A 25,576-nucleotide genomic window follows, 5' to 3' on the forward strand; every position below is an offset into this window, starting at 1 on the left:
CGGGAGGTGGAGGTTGCAGTGAGCCAAGATTTCACCATTGCAGTCCAGCCTGGGCAGCAAGAGCCGAGATTCTGTCTCTAATATAATAATAATAATTATTATTACTATTATTATTATTTTAAAAACCTAGGGAACGTTCTGTAAAAACACAGTGTTACAAGTGTTACAGTCTTATGGGACCACCATCGTATATGTGATCTGTTAACCAAAATGCATGACTATATGAGAAACTAATGGCAGATAAATGCTAGTTAATTTGTTATGTAGATTCTTCTGGGGTTGGTCTCCAGGCTGATAAGGGTCTAAAGTTGTCTCCGGTGTTGAACATTGTCCTTCCTGGTAGAGAGGAGAGGAGGACACTTTTGTAAACTCATGTCCTGCTTTTAGGCCAATGAGGGGAGACAGAGATATTTCCCTGTGTTTTCTTCTCTATTGCCTTCAGCTCAAAATAATCCTTTTGTTTTAAGTGGCATATTTTCAGGTGGCATATTCTGCTATCCTTCAAAAGCACCCTTCTTCCTGAACAAATTGACAGTTCTGACAAGAAGTAGCAGATGGAGGCCAAATGATCACCTTAATGACAAAGGCTAAATTGGAAGATGTAGCTTGATGTGAGATCCAAACATCTTCCTCACTGAACCCCAGAACTAGGCAGGCTTATCACCCAGGCACAGCCAGCGCTAGACTAGGGCACATCTGGACATGAAGGGGCTTGTCTAGGCAAGACTTGAGGCTTCGGTGTTGAGGGTGGGATAGGTCTCCCAAGAAGAAGCAAGGGACCAAGCTAATAACTCTTCCTCAATCTCACAGTCAGCCCATTCATTCCTCCTCCTAGGGCAGTGTGGGTAAAGGTTTGGAGAAAGATGAAAGGCAAGCTTGCATCCCATCACGCAAGCATCCCTGAGCCTGGAAGATGGCATTAGGAATGGGGCAGATGAATTTCCCTCAATGGTGCCCATATTTCTATCTGCGTTACCTTAAAAATGCATTCCACATCTCTCCACTTTTCCTCATCCCCAGGATTCACACGGTGGTTCAAGCTGCCACCATCCTTCATCTAGGCCCCATGCTATTGCAGTGGTCTTCTAATTGTTCTCCTGCTGCGACCCTTGTCCCCTGCAACCCATTTCTGACAAATGTCAGGGGTCATCCTTGTGGAGAGTAAACCAGATCATGTTCCACCCCTGTCCAATCCACTGTGTCTTCTCATCACACAGTATAAATCACAACCTCACACCATGTTCACCAGCCCTGTGTAATTTAACTCTTCACCAACCCCTTTGACTTCCCCCTGACTCTGACCCATGTCACTCCCTAGATTTCACTGCATTGACCTTCCTGATGTTCTTCCAAACACTCCAACCTCATTTCTGCCTTGATTCTTTCTTCTTCTTCTTTTGTTTTTGAGATGGAGTTTTGCTCTTGTTATCCCGGCTGGAGTACAATGGCGTGATCTCTGCTCAGTGCAAGCTCTGCCTCCCAGGTTCAAATGATTCTTCTGCCTCAGCCTCCCGTGTATCTGGGATTGCTGGTGCGTGCAACCATGCCCAGCTAAATTTTTGTACTTTTAGTAGAGATGGGGTTTCACCATGTTGGCCAGGCTGGTCTCAAACTCCTGACCTCAGGTGATCCACCCGCCTCGGCCTCCCAAAGTGCTGGGATTCCAGGCACAAGCCACTGTGCCCGGCACATTCCTTCTTGACTGATGTTCCTTTCTGTTCTGAACGCTGCTTACAAATTCTTTGCATCTCATCTCAATGTTACAGCTTTAGCAAGGCTTTTCCTGGCTGGCATTCTAAAGAAGAAACCTTTTCCTTAATATATGTCATTTCATCCTACTTACTTCTCTCACCCCTTCCATCTTTTTATTTGTCTGTTTACTTATGTATTCGCTGTGTCCTTCCCCAGGAAATGTAAGCCCCATGAAAACAAGGGTTTTGCCTGGGTGCCTATCAGCACTTGGAGAGCTCATCATGGATTTGGCATTCCATAAATATCAGTGTACAGGGTATGAATAGATGACCCCCAAATCATCAGACAGATTATGTCCTGAATTTTAATTCAGGGAATATAGTTGAAGTAGTGATTATGTCTTTTGTAAAAACAAGCAAAAACAAACAAACATAACCCGACAGTGAGAGAATACATCCTAACAGAAAGCAGCTCTGCTTGTGAATCTAGAATTCACGGTCGTGGACATCATGCCCCAGGATATTCCTGACTTGGGGGAAAAATACCCAGAATTTTGCACCTCTGCCTGGGTATTTTGTTTTGAAAATTGGAAGAGACAATGGAGTGTTATGATAAAGATGATACACTCTGCAGTCATATTGCTGGGCTTAAATCTGGGCTTCATCACTCACTAGCTGTGTGCCCCTGGGTAAGTTACTTAAGTTCCTTGTGTCTCAGTTCCTTATCCATAAAAGCATGGATAATAACAGTAACTACTTCTGATAATTATTGTAAACATTAATACAGTCCGTAAATCTACTTAACGTGGTGCCTGACACAAAACAAGAACTCAATAAATGCTCATTGAAAGTAATAGGAGTATAATGGGCTCAAAAAATAGGAAGAATAATATCTACTATTTGATAGCGCAACAGGGTGACTATAGTTAATAACTTAATTGTATATTTTAAAATTACTTAAAGAGTGTAACTACATTATTTGTAACTCAAAGGATAAATGCTTGAGGGCATGGATACCCCATTCTCCATGATGTGCTCATTTCACATTGCATGCCTGTCTCAATATGTCTCATGTACCACATAAATATATACTCCTATGTACCCACAAATATTTAAAAAGTTAAAATTTTTTAAGAATTTAAAAAGTGATAGAGGTAATATTATAATTACCATTTTGTTAGATGTTGAAGGGTAGTAACTGCCTTATAAATTATAACCAATTTTTTTTCAATGATCTGCCTTTCCACTGCGTTAGCTCTTTGAGGACAGTGTCAAGATCTTTCTATTGATGAACTCCCTGCTCCTTTGCCACATCTTATATTAGTGAAATATCAACAGGTGGGTGCATTACTTTCCACCTTTTTCCTCTTTTGTCTTCATCCTCCTCAGGTTTCTTTCTGATTGTTCCTTCCTTTCTGGATCAGTAGTTAGAAATATTAAGCCAGTTGAAAGTGTGCCCTCCTGTCGGGACAGTTTTCCTGGTCAGTAAGATTGGCAGAGTGGTTTGTAGAATAAGGAGGGTGCTCCTTACTAGAATAAGGTAGGGGAGCTGCCACTTGCACCTTCCCCTCTCCTCCACACAGGATGAGCATCTCAGTCCAAGCTGATCTTCCCCTCTAAGACAGTAGCCTCTGCTTTCAAAAATCGCTCGACTTAGTTCCTCTGTCAACCCAAAGTGTGTTTGTAGCATATCCTGTAAAATAAGACAAGGGCCAAATCTAGCATTGTCAAACACACGAGCTCAGACAAAAACCTGAGTTAAAATCCCAGCTCAGTGGTGTTCTCTCTGGCTAGATGACCCCTGGCCGCTGGGAGCCCTGCTCTCTTCATCTCTCAAACTAAGATCCTCCCTGTCTTGCAGGGTTGTTGTTGATGATACTATGTAATAATATCTACAGAAGCACTTTTAAGCTGTAAGCAACAAATAATAGCTACAATTATACTTCCTCTACTGCCATACTGTCTCTACCCCAAAACAAACGATAGTTGTTCTTCACATATACAATTATAGACCTGGAAATAATGAGGCTTTCATCTGCCTGAATCATACAGAATTACAGAAACAGCAATCTGCTACCACCAACTCACACTCACTACCGTGTCCTCTGCGGCTATTGTCTTTGACAATCAATTTAAAAGTAATAAAAAGGAAACATCTGGTGACAAAAAATAAGAAAGTATTAAAAATGGAAAGAAATATATCAAAAGGACACAGAATACAAGTTATAGGGGCTCCCACTGGTAATATATGCAACAATTTGATGCATATAATGAATGATGACAGTAATAGGTTATAAAACCTATTTGAAGAAACATGAATCAATACTACTTAAACATTTTTTCATGTAAAAGTGATGGTTAGCTAGGTGTGGTGGTGCATGCCTGTACTCCCCGCTACTCAGGGGCACTAAGGCAGAAGGATCACTTGAACCCAGGAGTTCAAGACTGCAGTGAGCCACTGATCACTCTGTACTCTAGCCTGGATAACAGAGCAAGACCCTGCCTCAAAAAAGAAAAAAGAAAAAAAAAAAAAGTCTTGAAGGGTGATAGGAAAAGCGGAGAGGCTTTTCTTTTCTTTTTTTTTTTTTTGAGAAGAAGTCTTACTCTGTCACCCAGGCTGGAGTGCAGTGGCGGGATCTTGGCTCACTGCAACCTTGGCCTTCTAGATTCAAGCAGTTTTCCTGCCTCAGCCTCCTGATCAGCTGGGACTACAGGCACACGCCACCATGCCCAGCCAATTTTTGTATTTTTAGTAGAGACAGGGTTTCCCCATGTTGGCCAGGATGGTCTCGGTCTCTTGACCTAGTGATCTGCTTGCCTTGACCTCCCAAACTGCTGGGATCACAGGCATGAGCCACTGTGCCCGGCCAAGGGGGAAGCTTTTCTTTGTGGAAGAATGCCAACTAACAATAATAGAATGGTCAGAGCAGAGTAGTGTGTGCCTGTAATCCCAGCACTTTGGGAGGATCGCTTGATGCCAGGTGTTCAAGACTAGCCTGGGCAACATAGTGAGACTTCATCTCTACAAAAATTAAATAAATAGATAAATAAATAAATAAATAAATAAATAAATAAATAAATAAATAGCTGGGCATAGTGGCATGCACCTGTAGTCCCAGCTACTCAGGAGGCTGTAAGGCAGGAAGATCACTTGAGCCGAGAAGTTTGAGGCTGCAGTGTGCTATGATCATGCCTGTGAATAGCTACTGCACTTCGGCCTGGGCAACATAGCAAGACCCCATCTCTAAAAAAAAAAAAATCAGGATACTGTTAGCCAGCCAGCTCTTGCTAGTATTCTTTCTGCTATTTTCACAAGTAAATGCACTCTGATCCGAAGTCTTGGGGAAAAAGTGAAATATACATCTCAGCTGAAATAAAGCAAGGTCTCTAGGGCTGTATCAACTGTTTCCATGTCTGGAGGTGGTCAGTGAATCTGCCACATAGGTAGCGAGTCACCTTCTAAGTCAGAAATTCCAGCATCTCTTTGGGAAGGTTAACCTTTGTCTTGTCAATCCTATGCTTTTGATTGTAGCCATATGATCTCAAAAGCAAATGCAACAAAGCCAAAAATAGACTAACGGCACTTAATTAAACTAAAGAGCTTTTGCCCAGCAAAAGAACCGGCAGCATAAACAGGCAATCTACAGAATGGAAGAAAATATTTGCAAATTATGCCTTGATAAAGGACTAATATCCAGAATTTATAAGGAACCTAAACCAACAGGAAGAACGTGGGAAAAGTACATGAACAGACGCTTTTCAAAAGAAGACATACCAGCGACCAACATATGAAAAATGCCCAACATCGTAGCAAACATGGGTTTACTATGAAGCAGGCATTGAGCACAGCGTGTCACTGAGATTCCCTCCTCTAATCTTTGTAATAACCTTTGTTCTGCTCAGAAGTGGGAGCAGATTGAAAGAGGTTAGTAATCTGTTGAAGGTCACACGGCTCATAACAGGCAGAGCTGTGTTCTGTCTACATTAGTTCAAACCCTTTTGTTTTGAATTGTTCTCTACATAATGCCAAAATCAAGTATGTAAGTATATTTTATAAAAATACACATTTCTAATTATCAGAGAAATGCAAACTAAAACCACAATGACATACCATTTCACACCAGTTAGAATGGCTATTATTCAAAAGTCAAAAAATAGCAGATGTTGGCATGGATGTAGAGAAAAGGAAATGCTTACACACTGTTGGTGGGAATGTAGAGTAGTTCAGCCCCTACGGAAAACAGCATGGAAATTTCTCATACTAAAAATAGAATTACTATTTGACCCAGCAATTCCATCACTGGGTATCTACCCAAAGGGAAGAAGTTATTTTATCAAACAGACACTTGCACTTGTGTGTTTATCTCAGCACTATTCAAAACAGAGAAGTCATGGAATCAACCTAAGTGTCTATCAGTGGTGCACTGGATTAAAGAAAATGTGGTATATACATACACCATACAATACTACACAGCCATAAAAAAGAATGAAATAATGTCCTTTGCAGCAATGTGGATACAGCTGGAGGCCATTATCCTAGGTGAAATAACTCAGAAGCAGAAAATTGAATACTGCATGTTCTCACTTACATGTGGGAGCTAAACAATGGGTATCCAAGGCAAGGACATATAGATGAAAATAATAGACACTGAAGACCCCAAAAGGGAGGAGAGAAGAAGAGGGGGAGGGATTGATAAACTACCTGTTGGGTACTATGTTCACTGTTTGGGTGATGAGATCACTGGAAGCCCAAACCCCAGCATTATGAGGTATACCCGTGGAACAAACCTGCATGTGTACCCCTGAGTCTATAATTAAAATTATAGCCATATGACCACAGTAAGCATAAAAACACAATCACTTTGAGTGCGAACCTAACTGTATTGATGAGCCGAGATTGTCTGTTCAGCTTCATTAATGCGACCAGAAAATCAAGATCTAAAGAATGAATGTCAATGCATTGACTGCCATGCACCTTTTTAAGGTCAAGTCATGATAACTGATCCAGTGCATTAGACAACAAAAGAAAGCTACGGTCACTTTGAAAATGTCATGTAGGCACCAGTTTATAAGACTCCTTTTAGCCGGTGTATGTAGAAGCATTTTAGTAACTGTGCTTTATGAGTTTGAAACCTTGGAGACATTTTTTTTCAATTATAAGTCTTCAGACTAAGTTACTTTAAAAAATGTCTTTCATTTAGCGTTTACTAGGAAGCAGGCATTGAGCACAGCGTGTCACTGAGATTCCCTCCTCTAATCTTTGTAATAACCTTTTTTCTGCTCAGAAGTGAGAACAGATTGAAAGAGGTTAGTAATCTGTTGAAGGTCACACAGCTCATAACTGGCAGAGCTGTGTTTTGTCTACGTTATTACAAACGCTTTTAAGCTGTTCTCTACAATAATGCCAAAATCAAGTATGAAAGTATCATATTTTACAAAGATTCTTCTATTTACCAAAACACAGACACCCAGAGCACTTTTTAAAGCTGTCAAATGCGTGGACTTCAGTTTCCAGGAGCTTATTAAAGGGAAACTACAAATAGTTCTTTGAGAAGGTACAGTATTGTTCCTGAATGCAAAGTGAAATGTGGATGATCACATTAAGTTTGGAGAATAAATACATGCTGTTAATAAGAACAGTTTGAATTCTATTTACAATTCTATTAACAATGTAAAAAGCTTTTTCTTGTATTTCTTCCACCTAAGCTCCCTGGACTCACAGTTTACCTTAAACTATCAAGAAAAGAAGTATAGAAAGATTTTTCTTGTATTGCATTCCTATATATCCAGTTTTCCCCTAGTTATTAGGTGTCAGAAATAGTGCCATACAGCCTCTAGGTAGAGTTCTCTAGCAGATGGCAAGTAGGTGTTCCAGGGGTTTGCCCAAAGGTGAATTTTAATGAGATCTGCCTACTTCTTTCTTACCTTGAGAAGTATGAGTATACTCAGGGCTGTGGTGGCATGTAAATGAGTTCTGCTCCTATGCTAATTAGATTAGGCCTCTGGAGAGTAGCCAGCTGTTAGTTTTTAAAGGAAATAAAACTATAGGTCACAGAAATAAGTCATTTCAAAGCTGGTTCTTAGAGACCTTTTCTAGCGTAAGAAACAGCCATATGTCCCAGAAGGCGCAATCCACATGTCTGGGTAAAGAGAGAGGAGGAGAGTGAGGAGGTCAATAGGGTCATTATTTCCAAGCTTTCCCTGGAATTCATTACCCGCCCAAAGTGCAGTCTTCAGACCTTGAGTGCTGCCTCTATTTTTATTCTTACTATAAATTCATAGTTTCTCTTGATATTTAGTAAAAACCAAATAACGGTAATACAGTAGTCCCTATTTATACTCAGAGGATGTGTTCCAAGACCCCCAGTGGGGGTGTGAAGCGTCGGATACTACAGAACTCTACATGTACTCGATTTTTTCCCATTCATATCTACCTGTGATAAAGTTTAATATATAAAATAGGTACGGTAAGAAACTAACAACAACAAAACAATGCTTATAACAGCATACCATAATAAAAGTTACGTGAATGTGGTCTCTTCCTCCAAAATAATGTATTCAATGTAATATTTTCAGAACTTGGTGGACTGTAACTGAAACTGTAGAAAGTGAAACCAAGGATAAGGAAGACTACTGTAATAAACTCGGTCTTCCTTGGCTCCCAGGGAATTTTCACTCTCCTCCTCCTCCAATATCTCCCATACTTTCTTCTCTGTTGTCTTCTCTTGCTTCACTTGCTCTACCAGCCAGAAGTGATTAGATGTTTTCCATATTTGGCTTTGACTCTGTCCTCTTTTTTAAAGAAATCTCTCTTGATCATGTTACCCACCTCTAAAGCGTCAATCACTAAGGAAAATAAAATCTTGTAAGAATGTGTGTGTAATCGAAGGAAAGGGAAGAGATGTTACATTATCCATCTGATGAGGGCTTCTTACCCCTTTTTAGCCATGGACTCCTTTGACAGTCTGATGAAACCTATGCATCATTCCCTGAATCATGTTTTTAAATTAATATATTAAAATACAGAGGATTGCAAAGGACACCAAAAATGTTAAAGTGACCAGAATATTTTTACAAATACATTTATGTTATGCTCATGTGTATCCTGCAGTCATATTCACGAAATAACAAGATCCAGTCACTACCACAATTTCAAAGTAGTGAGAAAGACTTGGAAATGTTGTCTATAACTGTACCACAAGATGAAAACTGTTAATGGAGACAAAATTGCAGAAGTCATTAATATTCTTATGGTTTGTTGCCTATGTTCATAACCGAAGGGAATTTTACATTTTAGATAGTGACTAGGGAAAATAAAGATGTAGAATTCAAGCTCATAGATCCCCATGAATTCTACCCATAGATCCAACTTTAAGAACACCTGGTCTAAAGATTTCCAAAAAAGATTGGGAATCGTGACTTACTTGTAGCCTAAGAGAAGCATAGGGACAGTACAAAGAAGGGGATGTTATGGAGCCATCTATAATTGTACATTTATACTATATTCCTCCCTTCATATGTTTGGTTTATCTGGGCTTCCTGTGTCTCCTCGTCTTTCTCCATATACCCTTTATATCATATCACAGTAAAATTAAAACTAGCTAGTTCTTTATTTGGTGGCAGCTGTTGTGTTTTGGCATTGTTTTGTTGGAAGGATGTTTTTGTTTGTTTGTTGGATTATTTTTTAAATATATCCATCGGTTGTAGGGGAGACAGAAACTACTGATTATCTGGGATTATTTATCCATGCTATGTCTAGCATCTATTAACATAGATAATTGGGCTTTAAATGTGGATAGAATTAAGATATCCAACTTCAGTCTCTGTCTGTTGCCTTCGAAGGCCTCGAGGTGTAGATCAAATAATCCCCTTTCCATCTTGTAACTCTCTCTCCCCTTGGCTTCCTGAAGGCTGCTTCTCCTGGACCCCTCTGGTCTTCCCGCTTCTCTAATGGTCTCTTCTGAATCCTCTCATCAGTTTCACACTCAACCACCAGAAAAATGTAGGCATTTTCTCCACGTTAGGCTTTGGACTGGTTTTCTCATCATCTTTTCTTCTTTGATACTCTCTCTCAATCCCCAATTCACATTCCTTCCCATGTTCCTTGTCACTTTTTTTTTTTTTTTTTTTTTTGAGACGGAGTCTCACTCTGTCGCCCAGACTGGAGTGAGTGGCGCGATCTAGGCTCACTGCAAGCTCCACCTCCCGGGTTCATGCCATTCTCCTGCATCAGCCTCCCCAGTAGCTGGGACTACAGGCGCCCGCTGTCACGCACAGCTGATTTTTTGTATTTTTAGTAGAGATGGGGTTTCATCGTGTTAGCCAGCATGGTCTCGATCTCCTGACCTTGTAATCGGCCCACCTCAGCCTCCCAAAGTGCTGGGATTACAGGCGTGAGCCATCGCACCCAGCCACTTGTCAGTTTTAATGGATCCCAGCTCCCCACCTCCCAGCTGAGATTTTAACGACACCCAACATGTATTCTTTGGACACTCACTATGCACAATTATACTATAGTATATAGTTATGTTAGGCACTGGGCATACAATTCTGGACCAACGAAACAGGTTTCTGCCCTCACACACCCTATAATCCATCAAGGAAGGCCTTAATCAAGTAATTTCAAGAGTGAGGTGTAGGATGAAAGAGGAGAAGCAGGTCACTACAGAAGTTGATATTAAGGGGATCTAGCCTAGTTTGGGGGTATAAGGAAGCCAATCAGAAGAAGTGAAGCTTCGATTGGAACTTTAAAAGTTAACTGGGAGATGACTCAGTAACCAGTGTAGGAATTGGGATTAGGACAATGCATGTGAAATGCAGAAGTCTAGAAAGAATAACGGGGAAGGAAGAAAAGATGTCAAATATGGCTGTGGTATGGAATCCACAAAGGGCATTTGAATCCAGTGAAGTTGCAGAGAGGCAGGCCAGGCTGGTAAACACTTGTCAATCATGTGGGGGCGGGTCAAGGTCATCATCCTAAAGACAGTCGGGAAGTTTCATTAGGCGCAGGCAGAGTGTCCGGATTCACAGTTTTAAAAGATTAACCCAACTCTAGTAGGGAAAATGGTTTGGAGAAGGGCAGGAACCCATGTGAGGAGACCATTGGAGGTGGTTATGGAGCCCAGTTAAGAGACAGTATGTTGGTTTGCAAGAAAATTTGAGTCTTCATTGTTTCTGCTTTACCTGCCCCTCAAACCTTTAAGATTTGACCTTGAAAATGTCCACTGCATGCTGCTTTTCATTCCCATTGGACAAATTCAAGCTGCTTTTTTTCCCCTGGACTATTGCAGCAGCTTTACTCTCTACTGACTTATCTTCTATTTCCTCTTTCTCCATGCCAGTGGCGTACAGGTGCGCTGTCAGACTTAGTCCCCTAAAACACACTTGGTTGCTCTCAAATGCATCAAAATTAAGTCCAAACTCCTCTCCCTTGTTCACAACCTCTACAGTGTGGTCCCTACATATGCTTCCAGCTTTTTCCACTATCACAAGCTCCTACCGTAACTTTCCAACTTCATGTTCCCCTTGGCTCACTAACTCACAAATATCCAGACATGCTCTGTTTTACAAACTCCTCCCTCCCTCCTAGACTATCATTCTCTTCCAATGCACTCAGTAAAAATTTTCATCTTTGAAGACTAATTTCAAGCCCAGCTTCCTCTAGATTTCAAGCCCAGCTTCCTCCTAGATGTCCCCAATCAGAATTTTTCCTTTCTGTCCATGTTCCAGTGATTATTTAAGTGATGTGTTTTCCCTCTAATTAAGCTTCTTACCCTTGTCTCACCATGTATTAGGGTCTAGCTCCTATTTGAGTCAGTATGTATGAGAGAGAGGCTTTTGCACTAAATTATAAGTTTCGGAGGGCTAGAGAGATTTGTGGTAGTCATTTCTGTGTTGCACATAGTGATTTGCCTGCCCTGTGCTTATAAAGGCTCAACAAATGTTAAATAAGTTTTTGGGTGGTGGTAGGCTGATCGGACCCCAGAATTGCACATTTATCTGAATCACATACCCAGAACCCATTCTGGTTGTAATATTCTAGGTTGATCAAATGCACAGGAACATTTTACTAGCAGTACTGTTTTTGTTTCAAAAGCTGGCTAAATGCAACAAGTCTCAGTAAGAGTAACAATTCAGTATTTTATTGAGAAGTGCTGAATTCTTTGTTGAAAGCTGAAATTTATTCTATAAGTATTTCATGAGCCCTAATTATGTCTCTGGCTTTGTGCATACAACTATGCAAATCTGTGTCCTGGGAGCACTTAACTGGTATTTTCATAAGGACTTGGGGTTTTTCCATCAAGAATTGCAGGAGGCTGGGTGCAGTGGCTCACGCCTGTAATCCTAGCACTTTGGGAGGCCAAGGCGGGGGGATCATGAGAGGTCAGGAGTTCGAGAACAACCTGTCCAACATGGTGAAACCCCGTCTCTTATGAAAAATACAAAAAAAGTTAGCCAGGCATGATGGCAGGTGCCTGTAATCTCAGCAACTTGGGAGGCTGAGGCAGGAGAACTACTTGAACCTGGGAGGAGGTTGCGGTGAACCAAGATCGCACCAGTGCACTCCAGCCTGGGCAACAGAGCGAGGCTCCATTTCAAAAAAAGAATTGCAGGAGAATATACATTAATAAATAAAGCTTAATAAAGCTGAAAAAAATAGTTCATTCCTTTGGTCAGAAGTTATCTGTCACCTAACCCAGAAGTGAAAACAATGCAGCCAAGGAACGGTATGACAATACAGTGGATATATTGTCAATACAATAAAAAGTATAAAAAGAGAAAACAAACTTATTAGAATATTGCTGATTGCAGTTTATTTAGGGCTTATTACTATAATGTTATCGTTTTCTTAGCTCTAATATTAATAAAGCCCTGAAACAAGCAGGTTTTATAATTTTCTTCTCAGTGTCACTTTACACCACAGGCTAGGAAGCATCAATAGATGCTCAGCAGTAATAACTGCATTCATTGAGTTCCAGTATATGCCCCACATTGTTTTAGAAACTGGAGATAGGCAAAACTCAATTTATAGTCTCAAATAGCTTGCAAAGTAGTATCTTATATAGGAATCGAATTGCTTCCAGGAAATAATAAAGGAATATATTACTAGAAGAAGATGCTTGTATAGGAAACTCACAATTTTTTTCCAGGCTAGATTGAAACTGGACATTAGAGACATACTCTGTGATTTTCTGAAATATGAGTGCTAACTATGGAAAAAATAGACCATAAACTCTCAGAACACAGATTAGTAGAGGTTAAATGTAAGAAGACTTTTGTGGGGAAAAAAAAATGTAAATGATGAGGAGAGAATGCATTCAGAATGAGTAAAGAGTACTTTTTTAGATGTTTGCTGTATGCCTGTATAAAGATCTGTGGCTTCAAATTTGACTAGATTTTGTTTTTGTTTTTCAAAATCTTTTCTAAGAATTGCCCTGGTGGAAAATATTCCTGAAGGCCTTAACTATTCAGAAAATGCACCATTTCACTTATCACTTTTCCAAGGCTGGATGAATTTACTCAACATGGCCAAAAAGTCTGTTGACATAGTGTCTTCCCATTGGGATCTCAACCACACTCATCCATCAGCATGTCAGGTAAGCTACATCCTCTGTGTGTGTGATGATTTTACTTATGTGCATTTTCCACTCCTTAGTATTCTGCTCCTCCACTCCTCAAACTCCAGCTCATTTCTTTTAGTCTACCCGCACCCAGAGTACACGTACATTATTACATTTATGTAGATGTGCCGTTGTTAATCATATGTCACTCCGCTCCTACTAGAATGCCAGGTTTGCAAGGACAAAATCGTGTTTCATCTTTGCCCACAATCGGCTCTTTATACAGAATTGCTGTGTTGCACAACTTCAGGGCGTGCTATTTACGTGATAATCTCTGTCAATGGCATGGTCCAGAATTCTGCTTTGCACAACCTGCATGTTTACAGGTCTAATTCTGTAACTGCCTGCTGAGGCATTTATTTGGTTAATTTGTGTTACAATCCACCTTTCGAGTTATAATTCACCCACAGCCACTTTTTTTTAATAGTAGAGTGAAATTTCCCAGGATAGTTGTTTTTTCTAGACTGTCATATTTGGATGAATGGGAAAAAGAAATATGCTTATTTCTTTAAAAAAAAATAAGGCTTCGGAGAACTACCTTTAGAAAACTGACTGAATGATCTAAACGATTTCTGAATAAAATGCTCTGGGTGTAAGAAAATGGTGCTGGTGATTTTAGTGTGTTTTCTTTATATTGATACAACCATGATAGTTTATATTAAGCTACCCTATCTAAATATGTAGCCATTGGCCTACACTTCAATGTCATATGTAAGTCAAGGGTAAAATAAATTCTGTTTCCTTTTATGCAAAATGTGTTGGCATTAAGCTTATAATCATGATCTCACTGGTGCTTTGAAAGCTATTGAATCTATTCAGTTACACCATTTTAAAGTCAAAAGTTACTGGAAAATAAAAACAAAAAATACAAAGGCCATAACTAAAGAAGAATGGAATGAGTTTACTAACTGTGTTCTACACTTTTCCATCTCTACTAAAGTTTGAGTAAGTGTTTCAGGATTTATTACTCCATAATGTCTCCTAAAATTTAGTGCTTTAAAGCAATAGTATCTATTTGTTCTTGATTCTGGGCAGGGTTTGGCAGTGAGGACTTACCTCTGATCCGTATGGTGTTGGCTGGGGTGGGCTGCCTGGGGATGGAGAATCCTGGATGGCTTTCCTCACATATCTGGTATCTCAGCTGGGGTGACTGGAACGTCTGGGATGGCTGAGTCTCTCTGCATGTTCTGTCATCATTCAGTAAACAGTCCCGAGCTCTTTACGTGGTGGTTGGATCCTCAGAAGGCAAAGAGCTCTGGAATCCTAGCATGCTGCTCCCAGTCTATTCCATTGGTAGAAGCATGTCTCAAGTCCAGGAGGGAGGAGCAACATCCACGTACAGGAATGAGGATTATTGGCGGCCATCTTTGGAGATAACATACCACAGCCCAGTCTGTGGCCGTAGCAATTCATAGCTGTCTTTTACATGCAAAACGCATTCACCTCATTCCTCAGAGTGAGAATTCTACTACACCAAGGCTCTGGAGCGAAGCCAGAGGTCACCTCCAATACCCCTTTCGCTTTATGCGGGCTTTTTGGCTAGATCTAGAAACCAAATTGACACCAGGCAGCTTAGCAGGAGAAAAGTCTACAAATTTTATTAGTTTTACTCGTACATGCGGATCTTCACAAGAGAGTGAAGTCCAAAGAAGTGGCCAAAGTAAGATGGTTTTATACTTTTTTGACAAAGAACAATAGATCTGAGAAGACATGACAGGACAAAGGGGATCTGTGTGGGGGCAGTCAATTTCTAGGGGAGTCACTAGGAGATATGGAAGGGGTATAAAACTAGTGGGAGATAGGGTTACTTCATTAAGTGTGTTTATTCAGGTCCATGGCAGCCCCCAGTTTCCAGTCTCTGGTGATAAGGGCTATTTTCTCACCCTGGTACAGGTAGGGTGGGCTTCTCAGAAGAATCTTTATGGTTTGCGGCATACGGAAAGAGACAGGTCAGCTATCCCTTACTGAACTACAATTTTCCCAGTGTTTTCCCCTTGAAATAATCATCAATATACCAACCTGACATATTTTGAGATGGCACATCCTTCACTCCTACAGTTCAAAATCCAGAGTGTGTTTATTTGCATCGGGTCTGGATCTGAGTGAGGCTCCTCATGTGGGCTTCTCTTTATTGGAAACATGTAAAAAGAGTAGTTACATGCCCCCTAACACACATGCCAAATGTAAAATGGTAAGATGGGGTAAGATACCTAGAGATACTTTTTTCAAAAGGAGTAAATGGAGAGTAGAAGATTGCCCCCTGGAATGTACGAACCAGGGGAAATAAGGCTCCAGACTGGCTAGCTTGCATATGAAAGCCTGGCTGAGCCATTTTTATCTCTAGGCATTGGCTAACCCTTTGCGGGGGCAGTCTTTTCCCAGCTGGAAAGGGGGGTGTGTGTGCGCGTGCACGCGCTCATGTATGTGTCCATGTGTGCGTCTGTGTGTGACAATGCGTGCATTTTTAATTGATGCATAATAGATGTACATAGTTTTGGAGTACATGTAATAATTTAATACATTATTATAATTTGTAAAGATCCAATCAATGTACTTGGGGAATCTGTCACCTTAAACATTTCTCTTTTCTTTAGGCTAGAACCTTTCAAATTCTTCCCTTCTACTTATATTTTTATATGCTATGTTATGTTACGTTACGTTACGTTATTTTTGGAGACAGGGACTCGCTGTGTTGCCCAGGTTGGAGTGTAGTAGTGCGATGTTAGCTCTCTGCAACCTCCACTTCCTGGGTTCAAGCAATTCTCCTGTCTCAGCCTCCCAAGTAGCTGGGATTACAGGTTTGTGCCACCATGCTCAGCCAAGTTTTCATATTTTTAGTAGAGACGAGGTTTCACCATGCTGGCCAGGCTGATCTCAAATTCCTGACCTCAAGTGATCCACCCACCTTGGCCTCCAAAAGTGTTGGGATTATAGGCATGAGCCACTGCACCCAGCCCCCTTCTACTTATTTTGAAATGGAGAATAGATTATTGTAAATTATAGTCACCCTACTGATCTATCTAATGCTAGGTCTTATTTCTCCTACCAAACTGTATGTTTGTGTCTGTTAACATCTTTTCATCCACTTCCAACACTTCCCAGCCCAGAAAGGCTTTTTAAAATGTCAAAGTGTCATGATATACAGAAAATTCAGAAAATTATATGCAGTACAGAGCCCTTTTGTTTGGCTAAGAAGATCCATAGAGACCCACGACCTGAAGCCATTTCTTACTTGAAGAATGTTGTGAGTGGAGAGACCAACCTTGGATTCTCTACATTTTATCTAAATTCTGCATGAAAACGCAGCAATTCCTTCTTCAGTTTATCTCGTTCTTTGTAACCCTTATTATATACTGCAAAAACTTGTAATCTGCCTGAAGAATTTCAGCCGGCTTCACAAGTTCATTAGTTGTATTTTCCATGTTCTGTTTTACAGCAGGTGGTACTATTACAAGCACTCTGTCATTACATAATGCAGATGGCCATTTCTCTAGGCTTCAAAGGAAATTTCCTTACTGTTCTTCCAGCCTTGAATGATAGAAGTAGAGGCCAGCCTCCACCATGACCCAATCCCACATAGCTTTACTTATTTACTTATTAATTTTTTTTTGAGATGGAGTTCCGCTCTGTTGCCGAGGCTAAAGTGCGGTGGTGTGATCTTGGCTCACCGCAACCTCTACCTCCTGGGTTCAAGCGATTCTCCTGCCACAGCCTCCTGAGTAGCTGGGATTGCAGGCACCTGCCACCACACCAAGCTAATTTTTGTATTTTTAGTAGAGATGGGGTTTCACCATGTTGGCCAGGCTGGTCTTGAACTGACCTCAAGTGATCTACCCACCACGATCTGTCATATGACTTTAGGTAGAATGTTATTGATGTAGAAAGGTAGATGTTAGATGTTATTGATGTAGAAAGATGATAACACTTAGAAGCTTAGTTCAAGTCACTCTCTAACAACTGGCCTGCTGCCAACAAATGGAAGTTTTCAACTTACTGCCCATGACCTAACTATCGTTGAACTCACAGGCGAGCTTCTAGGAAGAGACCTAGTTTAGAATGTCTTCTGGTAGAGTCATATGCTCCTGCCAAAGAGAGACCTCTTAGCTGCCTTTCATCTCCCTAATAGCACTAGACTTCTGTACAATGTAAAACCAGTTGGTTTTCTGCAGTTTTGAGCCTGATTGTGCTTTGCCTCTTTACAAGGGGGAGATCTGCCTTTGTAAACATGAAGGATAGAGGGGCTTTATCTTTTTTGGGAATTGAATGGATTAAAGGTGTTCTGAGACTGATCTTGCAGTTCTCCCTACACCTGCCTGTCCCTGGCCACGTCCTGTGGGGAAGCAATAATGTTTGGAGGGTTCTCACTTCAATGCGGTAGTGGAATTTCTTTTCTTCCTCTAGTCTGTTGGCGGCCAAGTGACTGTTTCTGCAGAATGCCATGCCTTTGGTCTCCACTGGCCAAGAGCCAGGCATGGACCATGGTCTTAAAGAGCAAGCATGCAGAATTCAGGGTGTTTTGTTGCCTGACTGGCTGCCTTTCACCTTGCCCCTATTCACCTCTCTCAACCCCTAGAGCGGTATGCACAACAGGTTAGCATTAAAAGGTCCGGGGGAACTTATCTGAAGACCACATTTCTTGGGCACTTAAAGATTAATTTTAGAGGGCCAGGTGTGGTAGCCTGTAATCCCAGCACTTTGGGAGGCCGAGGCGGGCAGATCACCTGAGGTCAGGAGTTTGAGACCAGCCTGGCAAACATGGTAAAACCCTGTCTCTACTAAAAATACAAAAATTAGCTGGGTGTGGTGGCACATGCCTGTAATCCCAGCTACCCAGGAGGCTGAGGCAGGAGAATTGCCGGAACCCAGGAAGCGGAGGCTGCAGTGAGTTGAGATCGAGCCACTGCACTCCAGCTTAGGGGACAGAGTGGGACTCTGTGTCAAAAAAAAAAGGAAAAGATTGTTTTTGGAGTCTATTCCCCTCCTTTTCCCCCTGTCACTGGGCAGGTAGGGGAAAAATTGTGAAGTGATGAAAAATGGAGAAAGGAAACAGGTACTCGCTGCCAACTCCTTCTCTTTGGGTGCAGTTCAAGGACCCCTGTATCCTATTCTTTGCAGATAAAATCACCAAGTTTTACCCTAAAACTTCAGTGCCTAAAAAAAGAAGGCACTAACTGGAAGCTACTTTAACTTAAATTTTTACCTGATTTTATCTTTCAAATGGAAAAGGAAATTCAAGACTACCTAACATTTCAAACTTCGGGCAACCAGTCTTTGGACTTGTGTGTACCCTTTTATTTTCACCAAGACCCTATAAACATCAGGAGATGGTCTCTCATTGGTGTATTGCATGCAAAAACATGCTAGGAAAAAAATCGTTCACACCCTGATTACTCAAGTGAGCCAAATTTAAATTTTCTTTAAAATATTCTGGTGCCGAACACTATCCTTCACAAATATGTGTGATAAAAAAAATTGTGTCAGATTCACAGCTTCTTTTTCATTAATTTTTTAAAGAGAGTATTTTTTATTTGGGGGACAATAGTCAAATGTGACATTTGATTTTAAACCAACAGAGCCGGAAAAGTCCTAAATGGAACCATAGATGGCACATACATTAACGGGAACTATAAGCAAAAAAGCAGCCCAGCTGTTTTTTATCATGTAGCAATAGGAAAATGCACCAAGAAACCATGTAGCCAATGGCAGGCAGAGCAGCTCAGCAGCAAACAGGCACGTTTTATTGGTCTAGTCTCTGGATGAGTAGCAATTTTGTAAGAGTGAGGGTGATGATTGTTACTAACAGGAATGATGAATATGTGCTTTTTTATTTCGCACACATTTTATTGGTCTGGGCTCTGGATGAGTAGCAATTTTGTAAGAGCGAGTGTGATGGTTGTTACTAACAGGAATGATGAATATGGGCTTTTTTATTTTTCATTCGCATGGAAACACACGTTGATTTAAAATGTGTTTTTATCTGTACTTCCAAAAGCTTGCTGTTTGGATTTCTACCCTGAAAACCCCACTTTGCTTTTCTTGTCTCGTACCTGGAGTTAATCTGTTTGTGTTTGTTTCCTTCTGTGCTAAAGGAAACTGGACAGTGCCCTTACTCTGTATCACAGCTGCTAAGGGCTGCTGAGGTCTAGAGGTTCGTGATAACTATATTTTAGAATTTTAGGAAAATACATGGTCAGGTAAAAGGTTTTTGTTTCTGTCTGGATGATGAGTTGCCACCCTAAAATGTTGAAATTCCTGGGACATCTTGATTGCTCATTTATGAGACAAAATGATGGGAATTTATGAAATCAAACCTGTTCAGAAGCAGCCAAGAAATATAACTGACAAAGGCTCATTAGTAGAGCTACCTAATCCATTGGGTAAAAAAGTAAAAATAAAATAATAAACTCACACTCTGAATTCACTGAGAGGAACCTGTAAAATAATTAATGGTCTGCAACAGTGGAATCTTAAAGAGATGTGTTTATGTGAAATCAGTTAGATACTGGTCTGCCAGTGAGCTGTGACTGCCAACTGATGATACATTACAATTGTTTGATTTCGAGAAATTATGATTTTTAAAAATCAAACAGTATTTATGAAATTGCAAGCAGCCAGCATAAGAGCTCAGTGATCCAGGAGGTTTTTTCTGGAAAGTACAAGCCTGGATCCTACCTCTACACAGTGGTTAGCAGATTTAGCAAGACTGCAGAAATGAGCCAGGAGTGGAGCTTACGGTTTTTGTTTTGTTTTGTTTTGTTTGACCTACTTATTAGCCGTGCCACCTCGGGCAAGAGGATGAACTCTCTATACCTCAGTTTCCTCAACAGCAAAATCAGGGTGATAACAGGACCTGCCTCATCGGTTGTTGTGCAGATTAAATCAGTTAATATCTGTAAAGAGTATAGAACAGTGTTTGCCCATTTTAGTGCCTATATAAGGGTTTGTTATGATCATGAACATTGTTATTCACATTCACGTATTTGTGTACACACTGTAACTCTGGTTCAAGTTTATTCTGTTAGCAAGTTCTTATTATGGCTCTTACACTGTGCTAGAAATTGGGATGGTTACTATGTAAAATTAGAAGGGGATTATAATTTCTGCAAATGTGAGACTCTGGGTAGATAAAAAGGATTAGGCAAATTATCATTGTATGTGGAATTCTTACTTTCATTTGATTTATTAATTATAAATCTTCAAGTGCGTGCACACACACACGCACACGGTCTTACTCTCACTCATCTACTTATGCAGTTCTTGGTTGACACACCCATTGAGAAGCAGCTACTCTGTCTTTGGAGAAGCAGGGGGCACTTCAGGTTTGGAAAAGATCTGGAAGGACTGATCACCCCCTCACCATCCATAAAAGCCCCATTCTCAAGAATTCTGCAAGCTTAAGAATACATTTTATTTTAACCCTCCATTTGTCCTGAAATTTATAACCAAACACTATCTAGCGAAGTTATATGGTAAGATTGTGAAATATTTGATCTTAGAACACTATCATTTAATAGAAAACACAACTGCAGTCTGTATTTGCTGATATATATATATATATATATATTATTTATATAATGTACATACATACGTGTGTGTGTATCTCCCTCTGGACAAGTAACGTCTTGAATTTTGAAAACACAGTAAATTGTGTGGTCTTGAACTTACAGTCCCTCCTAATTTTTGTTGATTGATGTTTTGTTCTATATTGAAGACCTATATGACCTGGCAACATGCATATGACCCTGCCATTGTGATTCAGGCAGCTGTATCCATGTGTGACTCAGGTCTCCAGGTGCTACCTGGTAGCCCACTCATTCCTTTTCTGCAATATTCTTCCTGGCTGATCTGATCAATGCCCTTTAACCAATGGACAAGGGCTTTTGTTTCATCAAACTTAAAAAACGTTTTCTTGTCATGTTTGTTTCATAGCCATCCTTATGATTCATTTGTAAATGATACTACATTTTCTATTATAACCACTGCACGTTTTGTCCCATAATGCCTCTTACCTGTCCTAAGGAAGCCCACAGCCTAGTGGAGTCCTCTATGGCCCGGTGCCTCCAGCACCTCTTGCTCCCAGTCTCCGCCATCTTTTCCATTCTCCATCTTCCCTGGCTCTCTAAACCCATGTGTCCTTTCTCGCCCTTGCCTACAGTCCTAGGCAAGTCTGCACTTCCTCTTCAAGTCTTCTGAGGGAGACTCTTTATTCACTCATCATGCAAACAGTCAGCATCTACTTTGTAACACAGGGCTATGCCTGAAACCCAGAAGAATCCTGTTTTTGACAATGTCACTCCCATGTAAAAGCCTGATAAAACTATCTAATACTCCTGTAGCCTGAACATGAAATATTCAATTAAAATTTCTTAACGATATTGTTAACCCGGGAAAATAACATCATAGCATTTCCTAGTTTTCATTTTGCCTGGAAAATGATTGGCGTAGTTGGTGGAGACTGGATCCTTTAAATAACTGAAAGTATTTGAGCCTATGGTAAGTGGCAGGTTGGGTAAAGGAGTCAGGGAAAGCAGGATATTCTGATGCAACATGAAAACACACATTTCATTTTTGTCTCGATGTGGATCCTGAGGGCTTACACACATTTCTACTATATTATGCAAACTTCCTACAGTCTAGTTTGTCTATTTTTAATGGGGACATAGGGAAAAATAAAACATGCATAAATTAATGAAAGCATAATCAGGATACATAGAAATTCTCTGTTGTTATTTGGCTCTATTCAGAATTGCTTATTTTGTTTATATTTAGTTCTCAGCGCTTGGTTTTATAGAAAAGGCAAACTCGCAGTGTTATTCCGGATCCATGTACAATAGGGGAAAGATCATAGGCTTTGTCATTAATGCATTTGATTGACTAATAGTTTAGTAGTTGTGGTCACATTGAGCAAATGTCACAACTCATCTGATCTTCAGTGTTATCTGTTAATTAAAATTAATTCTGATTTATAAATTTATACCCCTCTATAAAATGGGTATAATAATAACACCTATCTCATTTGATTGCTTGGAGAATTCAATTAGATAATGTTTGTAAAACAGTAAATAATGCAGCTTATAAAAGATAGTTGTAGTTTTCATTTTTGTTGTTCTGATGCAGGACATTTACTTTCAAATTTCGTGGACACTTGACTATGTAATCTTACAACAAGAATAATATTCAACTGTCTGTCAAGATTTCAGCTTCTGTGGAAAGATGTTCAGATAGAAAATTCTACACGGAATACAAATTCGAATTGCTCTCTAGGGTTTAGGTGAAGAAAGGAGAGGCCGGGCACAGTGGCTCACGCCTGTAATCCCAGCACTTTGGGAGGCCGAGCGGGATAGAACACGAGGTCAGGAGATCAAGACCATCCTGGCCAACATGGTGAAACCCCATTTCTACTAAAACAAAAAATTAGCTGGGTGTGGTGGCCCATGCCTGTAGTCCCAGGTACTTGGGAGGCTGAGGCAGGGGAATCACTGGAACCCGGGAGGCAGAGGCTGCAGTGAGTGGAGATTGCGCCACTGCACTACAGCCTGGAGACAGAGCAAGACTCGCTCTCAAAAAAAAAAAAAAAAAGAGAAAAATACACACATTTTTCAGGTAGATTCCCACTTTTCTCTCCCAATATAGTGGTTTTCAACCGTGGCCGCTGGTCAGAGTTGCCTGGGGAGATTTTAAAATATGCTTATGCCCAAGCCCATCCTAGACCAGTTAGGTCAGAATATTTGGAGAGGGGCCCAGGCTTCAATACTTTTAAAAACAATGAGGGGATTTTACCAGGCAGCCAGGATTGAGAATCACTGTTTTAAACCATCCCGGTCCAATAAACATTGTTCAACTTTCATAGGTTCCCAGATTGGGCCAGGTTGGTCCCTACCCCAGTTTGTCAACCTAATTTTGCCTGTTTCAAATTTGCAATTGTTCCCTCCATAGTGATGTAAATGAGTAGCAGCTTGTACTTGAATATTCTGCATAGTCCTGGACTCTAGGACCCGTGTCGTATTGATCCTGCTGGTGTTGTTATCCAGCACACCACCAGTAACAGAATGGAGCTCAGTGATTGCTTTTTGGTTTGAAACCGTAGATTACCTTCAGCCTTCCCATCTCCAGGCTACATATGATATCAGTAGAACTCCTGGTACAGTGTCAGCATAAAGACAGAGTAACCTCATGGAAAGAGCGTCCCTTTATTTCAAAGTATCCTCTTTTCCCTGCTCCACAAAATCAACACTCCGCAAATGCTTATTTGTTCATTAGCATTCTCCCGTTTTAAATGTGGCGACAGAATGATGTTAAATGTGTCTTTATTGAACAGACATTTATCAAGGTGCTGTGCCGTTTGCTGGGGATGGAAAATAAAATAAGCAAGCGTCCCTACCTCCATAGAGCTCAAAGTGTGGTGAGGGAGACAGACAAACAATAAACCATTTATAACAACACGGACTAGTAGAACAACAATGAGGGGTGCTGTCAGCACATGGGCTCGTGTTGGATTACCTCTGCTTTGAACTGTGCAGCAGAGCTCACAGGCTCCGGTGGATTTTGGTCCTATTTTTTCTTGGTATGCTCCCGCTGCTGCTTCATGCTGCCATTTCCCCATCTGTTGAGTAATCCTGATTATGTTCTTGCTTGCTTTCCAACATATTTCTATGGGAAATCATTATTCTAATATAAACTCATAAGCATTATCATTAGCAAGAGTTTAACCTCTATGATTCCTTTTAAATCCAATCATATGGCCATGAGTAAATCATGAACCTAAGATATTCCTTCTAATTGTATTAATTACTTTCTTTAAGATTGTCTTATCTGAGTTTGTTTGCTTGTATGCTTAATTTTTCTCTGTGTCTTCATTTGTGCTTTTCCTATTTTTCTATGACCATTTTTGTTTTTTTGGTACTTTCACTCGAATAGGTTAGATTTTTTCCTTTATTATTAGTAATAACCTCTCACGATCAAAAATTTGGAAACTGTGGAGAAATTAGAGAGAAACCAAATCCTCCAAATGGCCACCAACAAGAAAAGTTGTTGACAGTTTGATATTTCATACGTAATTTGTATATATAGGCTCATATTATATAAAAAGAATTATATCTTTGTTTGTTTGTTTTTGAGACAGGGCCTCACTCTGTCACCCGGGCTGGAGTGCAGTGGCATGATCTCAGCTCACTGTAACCTCCATCTCCCAGGTGCAAGCAATTCTCCTGCTTCAGCCTGCCAAGTAGCTGAGATTACAGGTGTGCACCACCACGCCTGGCTAATTTTTGTATTTGCGGTAGAGATGAGGTTTCACCATGTTGGCCAGGCTGGTCTCAATCTCCTGGCCTTAAGTGATCCTTCCACATCAACCTCCCAAAGTGCTGGGATTACAGATGTGAGCCACTGCCCCCAGCCTAAAGAATTGTATTTTAATTTTGAAGTTAACATTACAACATAAGCACCTTTCCATTTTATTAGAAACACTGGTAACATATTTTCATTGGCTGCATAACATACAATGTACTAGATTTACCAGGTTAATATAACTATTTTCCTCTATTGGACATTTAAGCATTTACCTTTTCCCCCTTTTTCTGAACGAGCTTCTGCAGTAAATATCTGTGCATTTTTTTTCTTATTGTCCATTTGCTCAAGATCAGTTCTCAAAATGTAGAGATAGGGTATCTGAGCTGCCTTGTTAAGACCATGGAATATTGAGGGAGCATGTGGCAAGTTCTCATGGCTCCTCCCTGGGGATGCTGGAATCACTCTGCAGGGGGGTTTCGAAGGAATTCTCTGTCCATTCTGCATGGGGTCCTCTTCCCACTTGGAATAAGTGATTGTGGAAGCGTTGGGGATGTTTGGCACATCCTGATGCTCCTTTCTTGCCTTGGTCTCCCCTCTTTCCTCTGGAGCAAAGGAATGACACTAGGCTGTGGCTATTGTGCTCTTCTAGACACTGCTGAATGGCAGTACAGAAATAATGTTGTCTGTCCCCTCTGCAGCCAGAGTGGATGCTCGAGCAACCCCACAGGTAATTTTCAGCTACTGTAGGATTCCAGCTGCCGAGGGCCTGGTTACCAACCTCCTACTTCTGATATTAATCTCTTGCTACTTCCTGGCCCGTGATTGGCATGATGAGCATATTCGTCTTTCTTCATCTGTCCCTGACAGGGATGGCTATGTTTATGCCCACAAGGTGCATAATTGAGATAACCATCATTAAGCAAGGCCTTGGTGATGAACTGTTCAGACTCATTAATTCCTCTAATGAGTTGGAGC

At 40.6% G+C, this 25,576-nt stretch overlaps 1 protein-coding gene across 5 annotated transcripts in view; it reads left to right on the top strand.

The window, feature by feature from the left end:
• LOC105474663 (phospholipase D family member 5) overlaps positions 1-25,576 on the top strand; it is a 418,259-nt gene that overhangs the window by 199,469 nt on the left and 193,214 nt on the right. For 4 of the 5 annotated variants that reach the window (XM_071073552.1, XM_011729479.3, XM_011729478.3 and 1 more), the window contains one exon: positions 13,120-13,288. The exons of the other annotated variant lie outside the window; for it this stretch is intronic. In XM_071073552.1, coding sequence (XP_070929653.1) covers positions 13,120-13,288 — 169 coding nt within the window. The remainder of the gene's footprint in view (positions 1-13,119; positions 13,289-25,576) is intronic. 5 annotated transcript variants of the gene reach the window in all.

The sequence above is a fragment of the Macaca nemestrina genome, chromosome 1, assembly GCF_043159975.1.
Source record: "Macaca nemestrina isolate mMacNem1 chromosome 1, mMacNem.hap1, whole genome shotgun sequence".
Taxonomy (NCBI): domain Eukaryota; kingdom Metazoa; phylum Chordata; class Mammalia; order Primates; family Cercopithecidae; genus Macaca; species Macaca nemestrina.